General features: G+C 38.9%; 1 protein-coding gene across 2 annotated transcripts in view; it reads left to right on the top strand.

The window, feature by feature from the left end:
- Positions 1 to 390: 390 nt before the first annotated feature.
- The window catches only part of dpp7 (dipeptidyl-peptidase 7), a 48,111-nt gene continuing 36,551 nt past the window's right edge, over positions 391 to 11,950 (top strand). For both annotated transcript variants that reach the window (XM_051950705.1, XM_051950704.1), the window contains exons 1-8: positions 391 to 535; positions 1,702 to 1,828; positions 1,912 to 2,051; positions 4,233 to 4,396; positions 6,039 to 6,174; positions 6,911 to 6,992; positions 8,071 to 8,237; positions 11,575 to 11,635. In XM_051950705.1, coding sequence (XP_051806665.1) covers positions 449 to 535; positions 1,702 to 1,828; positions 1,912 to 2,051; positions 4,233 to 4,396; positions 6,039 to 6,174; positions 6,911 to 6,992; positions 8,071 to 8,237; positions 11,575 to 11,635 — 964 coding nt within the window. In that variant the 5' untranslated portion in view covers positions 391 to 448. The remainder of the gene's footprint in view (positions 536 to 1,701; positions 1,829 to 1,911; positions 2,052 to 4,232; positions 4,397 to 6,038; positions 6,175 to 6,910; positions 6,993 to 8,070; positions 8,238 to 11,574; positions 11,636 to 11,950) is intronic.

The following is an 11,950-nucleotide window of genomic DNA, read 5'->3' as shown; positions in this document are numbered from 1 at the left end:
GGAATTGATGGGACTCAGAAACACACCCACAATTTAATCAATTGTTCCTTGGATCATTTCATTATGTGATGTTAGCTGGCAGCTGTTGTAGTGTTCACTTGTCATGGTTACAGTGAAACCTTGCCACTATCTCGCAATGATACAGGAATCTTTAACAAATCCGTGGATCCAGACTCTCAGCAAAATCACTGTCAAAATCAGCATCTGGAGCTATAAATCGGACCTACACGTAGTTAGGAAAATAGTGGTTGCTTTTTCTCCTTCTCTGTCATTTATTTTGACAGCTTTACAACACCTGACCTACTGAGTAATAGCTCTTACGAGGCGCACCTAAACGCATCATAAGAGACAGCTGAAGTCATGTGACAGATGCTCTTCGCGCAGCCGCGGTGGTGAACAAAGCCAAAGTTGCTGGTTTGTGAGTTTCTGATAGCGTTCTTCCAGGAACATGAGGACGATATTAGCTTTTCTAACGGTAACAGTAACCCTGTTTTGCGCTGACGTGCTACACAGCTTGTCATACTCTCATTTTCAGGTAAAGTTTTAGTTTTTAATTCAATTGTTATTGCTTTTCGGAGGTGCCATTCGGAGAAACCTTCATTTAACGATTGTGTTCCGTTTCTCGTTACTTCTCATTTTAACCGTACGAACCTATTGTCAAATGCTGTGTAAGCCCAGTTGATGAATGGAAACTTACCAGTAGCTACATATTAAAGTTACATTCTGGCTTTACGTTTATTTTATTGATTTATTTATTTGTATTTAACCAGGATCGAAGAGAGATCTGGCCAAGGTAGCAGACATACAAAATTTAAAAGTTACATAAAACAGATGCAAGGGTCAATATATAATTTAGGGACTTTTGAAGTCCTTGGGATATGTCTTGCATACATTTTTATTAAAAATGAAAAAGTAATGTCTTTGTTCATTATGATCATGTCTTTACAAATTCCATAATTATTTATGATGGAAACAATCACTTTACAGGGTTTTACTAAAACGTCAACTAAATATCTGTTCGAATTTAATAACAGCCACCTTCTAATTAGCTAAACAATAATAAAATGAGCTTGTTCAGAAATTGTTTTGATTGTGTTCTTTTTATCAAGTTAAGATAATCATGACAGATATTTATTTCTTTGCAATATATCAAACTATTCCAGTCCAAGTTGTAATGTTATTTTCTATCTACTGAGCCTCTGCCATTTGGAGAGAAGTGAAATACAGTATATCTTGTCACTGGAAGTAGTTTGCTCTGTTCAAACATAAAAATGTTACCTTACTGCAGGTATTTGTTTCAAAAGCTTTATGCTGTGAAAAACTGAGATTTGGAAATTTGTGTTTCTTGTGCCTTAACTTGTCATTTTGTAAAGATGTTGTTTATTTTTGCTGTTTTTTATTTTATTATTTGGAAATGCCAGAATTTGCACATTATTTTACATTTTTTCTGTCTGACCTCATCATTTCTACAAAAATAAATGGGGCATTACAATCAAACAGTTACTCAGTACTTGAGTAGTCTTTTCACCAAATATTTTCTTACTCTTACTTGAGTCATTTTTTGGATGACTACTTTTTACTTCTACTTGAGTGATATTTGGAAGTAATGTTACTCTTACCTAAGTACAGTTTTTGGCTATTCTACCCACCTCTGTCAGTCAATCAATCAGTCACATATTGTACATTTCATTAATTTAACAGTCAAGAAAACATGGTGGTGTCAAGGCAGATCCCAGGTTTTCAGAGAAGTACTTCAGTCAGACTGTGGACCACTTCAACTTTAACAGCATGGGGAATGGATCATTCAATCAGCGATACCTGATCACAGGTGAAATCAGTTTTAGTAGCATTATAAATCTTAAAAAGTTTGCAGCAGATGATTCACTGTGTCCTGTTTTTCTTTCATTTTAGACAAGTACTGGAAGAAAGGCTATGGTCCCATCTTCTTCTATGCTGGTAATGAGGGAGACATCTGGGAGTTTGCTCTGAACTCTGGCTTCATCATGGAGTTAGCTGCTCAGCAGGGAGCACTGGTCATATTTGCTGAACACGTAAGAAAACACGGTACAACTCATGAAACAGCCACCAAAATGCAGACGCCTATGGCTGAGGAGACTTTGCGCATTATGTCACAAAGGGAAATCGGAAAATGTATGATTAAAGTTGGACTCAGATTTGAAGCTGATTTTCATGCCCCAAATTCTTTCAACTTTTCCAAGTAGTTTATTACTCCACCAAGGAATGCAGAAAAGTTATGTGACGATCGGCATACGTTTGTCCATCCGTCTTTTAATCTGTCCATCTGACTCTGTGCAACATTACTCAAAAATGTAATAATGTAATGGATTTATAATTCAATATGATAAATAGATGATAAAAGTTATGGATTTGGATGAAACTTTCCAGGAAGGTCAGAAATGACACAAGGAAGGACCTCCTGATTAGATTTTGGCAGTGATATGGCCTAAAGTCAGGATCCACGGATTTGTTAAAGATTTCTGTATCCTTGCAAGATAGCCACACGGTGTCATGTCACTGTAACTAATGATACATATCCACCGCTTGGTGGGCCTGTACTTGAAGCCAATAGGCAGTGTTCAACTCCTGCTGATCTTCATCTTCAACAATCCTGCCTGCCCTTGATTGGACAAACGCATCGACTCGGGAGCTGTCTGCTTCTGGATATCAATCCAGATCAACGTGGTGGCTCGGTCGCAACCTGTCTCTTTTATTACGAAAACAGCTCAGAGAAAAGTATTTCTGAAAGCATTTGAGGCCGGAAATTTCCAGTGCAGTAGCTGAATCTGTCCTCATTCTTGTTCACTGATGGCTAGTTTAGATGTTTGACAAAAGTTTCGGGTAGTAAAAATCAAATCTACTTGATGCAAATGAGCTACAGCCGGGGAGACCGGATTGCACCGTGAAACGCATTGCAAGTGAACGCTACATCAGCTGCCTGCTGATGATCACATGATTGCATTCCTACTACAAATCCACCTCTGCGGACTCATCAGGACTTATTCGTTGGAAATCATACAACGACTGAGCAGCCTTGGTGGAGTAGAGCGCTCTCTGAGGGCTTTTCTTGCTTTATGCTGTAAACTACCATTACGATCTCTAGCTAGTTAGTCTAAATTTTTTTAGCTACTCTTGCTGGAAGTGTTGTCATTCTCTATCTTTCTTTTTAAAATACTCCAAAGGATTGGATTGGATTCACGTCTGTCAACCTGTTTTATCAGGTCATAGTTTATACTTTTTTGATTTTTTTTTAGCAACTCTTGTGTGATTTTGGCAGTGTCCTTTGGATGGTTGTCTGTCTGAAATATTACTGTTCTGCCAAACTTCTGCAGAATGGGCATCATCTCACCAGGCAGTGTTTGGATATATTCACAGGTGTTCATGGTCTATACTCCATTGTTGGGACTAAACTGTGGTCGTGCTGGCCAGGTTCATACCAAGCATGCTGGACGCTATCTGAGCAAAACAACTGTATCTTGGTCTCATTTCATCACACAGTGCGCTCTCAGTATTCATCCTCTTTCATGTTTGTTAGCTGTTCATTATGATGCTGTAGTGCAAGCAAGAGCAAGCAATGCTTGCATTGTAGGAGGAAATGCTGGCCATGTTAACTTAGAAATAATGCAGTAATTGAGAGTGAAAACACATTTGAATCGCTTGACATTCAAGTGATATCACATAGATGTACAGTCACCGCTATTGTAGACTGTTTAGTTTCATTTCTACAAAGACTGAGTCTTTGCTTAAACAATCTGCTCCCTGTCATTTTGAGCAAACATTACTCAAACAAGAGTAAGTGGTTCAGATGTTTGGGACTGTTTTCTTGGGTGCCCTAATAGGTACCACATTGAGGCTTCATTGTGTCATCTTCTTAGTTTTTGGACAACAATGGAGGTCATCTACAGAGTATTAACATATATCAAACTCTGATACAAATGCTATACTTCATCCACTCATTGCTCATTTTGTGGTTTTCTGTAGTAAGGATTGGTGGACAAGAAAGATAACATAAAATTTCTTGAAAGGTTTTTCAAATTAGAACATACGTAGGTCCTTATTCACTTTATTTGCGAAGCTCAAAAGTTCTGTTGCACTAGCAGACTCATAGATTGAGTATAGCAGAGAAATGTTGATCGTTTCCTGGCAGCTCTGATTCTGTATGAATTAATTTTTAATTTCACACTTTCAGTTGGCTTTCTCTCTCTCTCTTACAGAGGTACTATGGCACATCTCTGCCATTTGGCAATGATTCCTTCAACATTCCTCAGATTGGCCTACTGACAGTGGAGCAGGCACTCGCAGACTATGCTGTCATGATCACTGAGCTGAAACTGCAGCTGGAAGCCACAGACTGTCCTGTCATCGTGTTTGGAGGCAGGTAGGATTCACCTTCGCAGCATTGTTTTCTGTGTCATTCACTTGTTTAATTTGCTGAGTTCTGCAGAGGATGGATGGATGGATGGATGGATGGATGGATGGATGGATGGATGGATACTTTAATTGACTTCTGGGGGAAATTCAAGAACAAGTAAACAAAAACTCTAACTTTAAATACATTAGCTGAAACACTGAACAACAAAGCTACATACACTTGCTACCACTGTTAATGTTAAAATTAACCTTTGAAACAGATCAGAATGAGGACAGGACAGGGAGGTGATCAACACCCTATCTCAAGGTGTGCATAATTATTAGGCAGCTTCTTTACCTCAGACAAAATGGGCCAAAAGAGAGATTTAACAGACTCTGAAAAGACAAAAATTTTAAAATGCCTTTCAGAGGGATGCAGCACTCTTGACGTAGATGAGCTACTGAGGTGTGCTCACCAAACGTTTTGTTGCAAATAGGTTTTCCCTGATGTCTGAATTCTTGCTTGTATTGTACGTCGCTTTGGACAAAAGCGTCTGCTAAATGAAATTGTAGAATTGTAGAAATAGTCAACAGGGGTCGCAAGAAATGTGGAGAATCAAAGACGCAAATTAACCACTAAAGGCTTGAGAAGAATTAAATATGAAGCTACCAGGAACCCATTATCCTCCAGTGCTGCCATATTCCAGAAATGCAACTTACCCGGAGTGTCCAGACGTACAAGGTGTTGGTGCTAATTTGATTAATTTTTCTAATGAGATTTGCTGCACGGCAGCAATGTTTTTTTACTGTCAGGAAAATTATTCAGTGGAGTCCTGACTTCTCCAAATTAATACTCAGTCATCTCTCAAGTCACAGCAAAATTTTACTTGCGCAAGGAATCTGACTGACGATAGGTGGAATGAGTTTAGTTTTTAAGTTTTTCTGAGCAGCCAGTTTCAACCGGCTGCTTGCAGAATCAACTTGTTATATTTTCATGGCCAAAGTTAAACCATGGAAATTTACTTAGTACATTGTGTTATATGAGTTCACAATCACACAGTTTTACAATATTTTGAAATCTTAAAGAGCATTTAATCATAACATCATTATAATTTTATAACAATGGATAAAGGGAGACTGATTGTATTTCAAAATTCTGCCTCTTTTCAGTGGAGCCTAAAGTTGTTTGTTTTGGCCTCACAATTGTTATAGCTGTTACCGACTTGGGTATTTGGGTATTTGTTTGTTTTTAAATTTAAAAAGTCATAAAATAGCCAAGACAAGTGATTATCAAACTACTAGTTTATGTTAATGACCTACCAGTTTAGTAAACTAATCATTCAGTTGTAGTTTTTACAAACATTAATTATTCACCTGTAGATTTTATACATGTGATCCTGCTCAGTTCAGAAATCCAAAAGATCCAATTTAAGTTGCAAATGTAGTCAAAATGTGAGGATAATATTATGCTTTTATCACACACAAGTTGAATGATGGTTGAAAACTATAATGCCAGATCCAAGAGGAGTACAGTGCAGTGTCGACTTTTAGTTTCAGTTATTCCTCAATCTGGCATGACCCACAAATATGTGACACAAGTCCTTTAAAGAAATTATAACTTCTTTTATGTCTGATTTATTCATCTTAGACTGTCTCATCTTTTCCGTTAGTTACGGTGGAATGCTGTCCGTTTATATGAGACTCAAGTATCCAAACATTGTGGCTGGAGCTCTGGCAGCGAGTGCCCCCATCCTGTCTACTGCTGGACTGGGTGACTCCAGGCAGTTTTTCCGAGACGTGACAGCTGTAAGTGTGTAGCTGCTCTTGTAATTTTGGCTTCATGTGTGACTGAGGTCCAATTTCAATTAATTTGCAACATTTTATGGGCTTTCAAGCACATTCAGCCCCTCAAAATGCAATTTATTTCAGATAATGGTGAAGTCGTTGCAGAGAAAAAATAAATTCACCCTTTCCCTTTGAGCACGCACTTTAGCGACATGAGTACTTGCTTTTTTCCCCATTTTTGTCAGGAAGAAGAGTGGTCATCATCTGACCTTATAAACAGATTTAGAACCTTTATAACCTAAGTAATATATTAAAGTCATGTCAGCAGCAAAAGATGTACAAAATCAAAATTTTTGCAAGCAAGAGAATCTTTAAACACCGGGCTTAGCAGTCTGAGTGAAAACAACACTGACTAGTATAAAATGTGAGTTTGGCATATCCACCATTTTTATTAAAAAGAGTGAGGAAATGGACAGGTCTTGTATGAGCAGATGCAGCTCTACATACGGACCACAGGGATAGTGTTGTGTTTACCTTCATAACAGCTTCTTTCTGTTGACATAGGTAATTTTCTGAATGAAACTTTGCAGTCTTCTTTTATTGACATGATATTTGTAGAAACAACTGTACAGCGTAGCTTTCTTCCCCAGAACATTTAAAAAACATCTAATTTTGGCATTGATGCCCAAACATGAGCTTTTCATGTAAATGCCACACATGCGTATATTGGATAATAATTGTTGTTTCTTGTTCACAGGATTTTGCAAGTGTTGCCTCTGAATGCAGAGATGCTGTGAGACAAGCTTTCCATCAACTAAAAGAATTAGCTGAACAACAGGGTAAATCTCTATGGATAGCTTTCTTGATGACCTTAAATTTCTATGTTGAAATGACAGAAAAGTTAATGTTATATGACATTCTATACTGAATGTATATATCTGTCAAATCTATGTAACTACGGGGGGTCCTCGGTTTACAACATCCTTGACCTACGACATTACGTCGTTACATCGGAACTGGTTATGTTGAACTAGTTGGCGAGCGGAGCGGACGAATATGTCGTCACGTGGCACTTTAAGACGACTTTCTTTACATTCACTGGTTGTTTGCCACCTTGGATTGTGCTACATTTGCTGACTTTTTGCCCTTCATTGTGGTTTCCAAGCATGATCTAGTAGATCAAGTTGTAGAAACGGTCCAATATATTCAGTTATCTTCTTGTAAATTACTCGTACATGCATGAAAGTCATTGATATTTGTGGCTTTTCTGAAGAACTGATCGATATTGTGATGCACATAACGGCTGTGTTTTCTCCGACATAAGTCGAGAACTTCCTGTAAATGTAATGTGATCTTGATTGTGTTGTTTAGGCAGCAGAGACTCTGATTTGTTTTAAGTCAAACTATGAAATATTTGATTTAATTTTGTTTCATTTCAGTAGCTTCTGACCATGGACATGAACATGGTTGCACCCTTTAAAGCTAGGTGTAGTTAGGTTTTTTTGTGTGTGTGTCGTTGGGGGGGGGGATCAATACTAACCTTTCAGTATATTGTAGTTCAAGTAGTCTGGGAGGGAACTGGATTTGCTAACCTCTTGGTTCTGTTGTCAAATTTTGGCAATCTAGGTGGTAGAAGGAGACTATGACTAATAGGTCTTTTTAGCCCAGATCAGGTGAGATAGTATAACAACCAGCAAAGTCCACATACGGAGTAGGATGAAGTGGCTGAAAACTTTAAACAGAGGACTTCACCCAGGAGAGTGGGCCTCCAGTCCTGTGTGGTGCTGAAAATGAATGTTGATGTTTGATTTGGTTATTATTTTCTTATTCCCCCATACTATATGTTAAAGTTGAAGATATAATGGAGATGTAACAAGATACATTTAAAACCCATTCCTGTTGTTCTGTTATAACCAGATTACAGTCGCATCCAGTCAGAATTGGCTCTGTGTAAGCCTCCATCATCTGCTCAGGACATCCACCAGCTAAATGGCCTGCTGAGGAATAGCTTCACACTGATGGCCATGTTGGACTACCCCTACAGCACTCACTTCATGGGCAACATGCCCGCCAACCCTGTCCAGGTACACAGGCGCAGTGACGCTATGCTGACCTCTTTCCCATTAACTGCAAATAAGTACTCTAAAACTGTATCATGGGTTGAGAATCCATAAATACATTTGAACTATCCTGCAAACACAAGGAAACTTGCACTTTCTGTAGTCACCTATCTCATGCTGTACAATCTGTAAACAAAATGAACCAGCAATTTACAACCGCTTTGGAATTACAGCTGTGAATCTTCAATAAGGCTGAAAATTGGCAGCTATACAACACAAAAAACAAGAAAATGAACATACACACGTGGACAAAATTGTTGGTACCCCTCAGTTAAAGAAGGAAAAACCCACAATTCTCACTGAAATTACTTGAAACTCACAAAAGTAACAATAAATAAAAATTTATTGAAAATTAAATAATCAAAATCAGCCATCACTTTTGAATTGTTGATTAACATAATTATTTAAAAAAACAAACTAATGAAATAGGGCTGGACAAAAATTATGGTACCCATAACTTAATATTTTGTTGCACAACCTTTTGAGGCAATCACTGCAATTAAACGATTTCTGTATTTGTCAATGAGCGTTCTGCAGCTGTCAACAGGTATTTTGGCCCACTCCTCATGAGCAAACAGCTCCAGTTGTCTCAGGTTTGATGGGTGTCTTCTCCAAATGGCATGTTTCAGCTCCTTCCACATATGTTCAATGGGATTCAGATCTGGGCTCATAGAAGGCCACTTTAGAAATAGTCCAACGCTTTTCTCTCAGCCATTCTTGGGTGTTTTTGGCTGTGTGTTTTGGATCGTTGTCCTGTTGGAAGACCCATGACCTGCGACTGAGACCAAGCTTTCTGACACTAGGCAGCACATTTCTCTCCAGAATGCCTTGATAGTCTTCAGATTTCATCGTACCTTGCACACTTTCAAGACACCCTGTGCCAGATGCAGCAAAGCAGCCCCAAAACATTACTGAGCCTCCTCCATGTTTCACCGTAGGGACAGTGTTCTTTTCTTCGTATGCTTGGTTTTTGAGTCTATGAACATAGAGTTGATGTGCCTTACCAAAAAGCTCCAGTTTGGTCTCATCTGTCCAAAGGACATTCTCCCAGAAGCTTTGTGGCTTGTCAACATGCATTTTTGCAAATTCCAGTCTGGCTTTTTTATGAGTTTTTTTCAGCAGTGGTGTCCTCCTTGGTCGTCTCCCATGAAGTCCACTTTGGCTCAAACAACGACGAATGGTGCGATCTGACACTGATGTACCTTGGCCTTGGAGTTCACCTTTAATTTCTTTGGAGGTTGCTCTGGGCTCTTTGGATACAATTCCAACGATCCGTCTCTTCAATTTGTCATCAATTTTCCTCTTGCGGCCACGTCCAGGGAGGTTGGCTACTGTCCCGTGGGTCTTGAACTTCTGAATAATATGAGCCACTGTTGTCACAGGAACTTCAAGCTGTTTAGAGATGGTCTTATAGCCTTTACCTTTAAGATGTTTGTCTATCATTTTTTTTTCGGATGTCCTGGGACAATTCTCTCCTTCGCTTTCTGTTGTCCATATTCAGTGTGGTACACACCTTTTCACCAAACAGCAGGGTGACTACTTGTCTCCCTTTAAATAGGCAGACTGACTGATTATGAGTTTGGAAACACCTGTGATGTCAATTAAATGACACACCTGAGTTAATCATGTCACTCTGGTCAAATAGTTTTCAATCTTTTATAGAGGTACCATCATTTTTGTCCAGGCCTGTTTCATTAGTTTGTTTTTTTAAATAATTATGTTAATCAACAATTCAAAAGTAATGGCTGTTTTTGATGATTTAATTTTCAATAATTTTTTATTTATTGTTACTTTTGTGAGTTTCAAGTGATTTCAGTGAGAATTGTGGGTTTTTCCTTCTTTAACTGAGGGGTACCAACAATTTTGTCCACGTGTGTATACGGCAGGGGAAATAAGTATTAAATGCATCAACAGTCAATATATTTCTGACGGGGCTGTTGACATGAAATTTTCTCCAGATGTCGGTCACAACCAAAGTAATCCACATAGACAAACAAATCAAAACAAATAAGTCCATAAATGAAGTTATGTGTAATAAAGCTCCTCTGCAGTTATGTGTGGGTTTTGTTTTGCTACCTGCCCAACAGACATGCAGGTTTACCTGAAGGTTTTCTTGTCAGAACTGCCATGTCTTAAAGGGGAACTTTGTTTTTTTTTCAACTTGGGGTCTGTTTTCATATGTCATTTCATACATGTGAGTGATGGAGAAATGAATTTTCGACATAGCTCCAGTATTTAGCCAGGCAGGCAGCTTAGCAGCTCAGCTAGCGAAAAGTATGGGGCAACTCCCCCCCCACACACACACACACACTCGTTGAGTGTCCCACACAACACACTAGAGATGAGAAGTGAACGAAAACCTCCACGTTACTTGGTGATCGCTATTTGTTGTGGTCTGTATCCAAATGTCAGGACGCTAGAAAGCAAATCTCATTCCGAAATCGCGCGATAGCTTGCGCCAAAACACCGGTTTTGTGGGACACTCGTTGAGACTGTCCGAGCCAGTCAGTGTGGGGAAAAAAAGCACGTTAGGGCGGACTTTGACGCGAGGGGGCAAGTTGCCCCATACTTTTCGCTAGCTGAGCTGCGAAGCTGCCTGCCTGGCTAAACACTGGAGCTATGTCGAAAATTCATTTCTCCATCACTCACATGTATGTAATTACATATGAAAACAGACCCCAGGTTGAAAAAAACCGAAATTCCCCTTTAAGGACATTTTGTACAATGGCAACAAGTGGTTTATAGCTTTTTGTAGCCTTCACCTGCTTTTAAGGGTTCTGATTTTCATTTTCAGAACCTGAGTCAGCTGCTTAGAGAAGCCCATGATTGATTAAGAAAACGCATTAGTCCTTTGCGGACTATTTAAAAAGACACTTGTTGGCCCGCCTTGTGACTTTTAATGAGTTCATGAAGTTCTGAGTATTTTAACAAGCAGGGCTGTTTTATAATTGTTAGGTTCATAGAATTAAAATATGCCTTAGCATTTGAAGAGAAGATCATTTTGTTGTTTGTATTTACTACTTTTCACTTTAAAAATCAACAACTTGTGTCATCAGACCTTACAGTTTTTTAGCAAAGCTGTATACAGACAGTAACCTATATAAATATAGGAAGATATGAGGCTTTATTCAGTATATGGTATATATGAGTTTACACACATTAATTTGTGCCAAAGTGCCTGGCATTTATATTACAGCCACCTAAAGAGAAAAATGACACCAGTCAGATAAAATGTGTGCCAGAAAACTAGAACAAGAGACAAAACCTGACAGTGGTGCTTTGTATGGTCTTTGTTGTCCAGGTGGCCTGTAAAACCATGTTGAGGGGGTCCAACCTGCTTGCTAACCTCAGGGACACCGCAGGTAAAACTAAAATGAACACAGCTGTTTGAAATTTTGCTTGCATCACCTGCTCTTAACCAAATGAATACAGCTCTTCCTTGTTTAACTGGTTCACAGGTGACTTAAGGCTAAAATCATGCCACATTGTTTTGGATTTAATTGTCATGGAATCTTATAATGAGTATGGAGAGCTTGGAAATAAGCTTTTTGGTGCACAATCAGATGTATTTCATGTCTGCAGGCACTAGAGGGCAGTGGGCAGCTTCATACAGCTTGCAGGACGCTTGCTTGCAAATACTTGTGTCCATCCATCTGTTTTCTGTGCACCACTTCATG

The sequence above is a fragment of the Acanthochromis polyacanthus genome, chromosome 7 (genome assembly GCF_021347895.1).
Source record: "Acanthochromis polyacanthus isolate Apoly-LR-REF ecotype Palm Island chromosome 7, KAUST_Apoly_ChrSc, whole genome shotgun sequence".
Taxonomy (NCBI): domain Eukaryota; kingdom Metazoa; phylum Chordata; class Actinopteri; family Pomacentridae; genus Acanthochromis; species Acanthochromis polyacanthus.
Note: the sequence above shows the minus strand (reverse complement) of the source record. Positions and strands in the feature narration are given on the sequence as shown.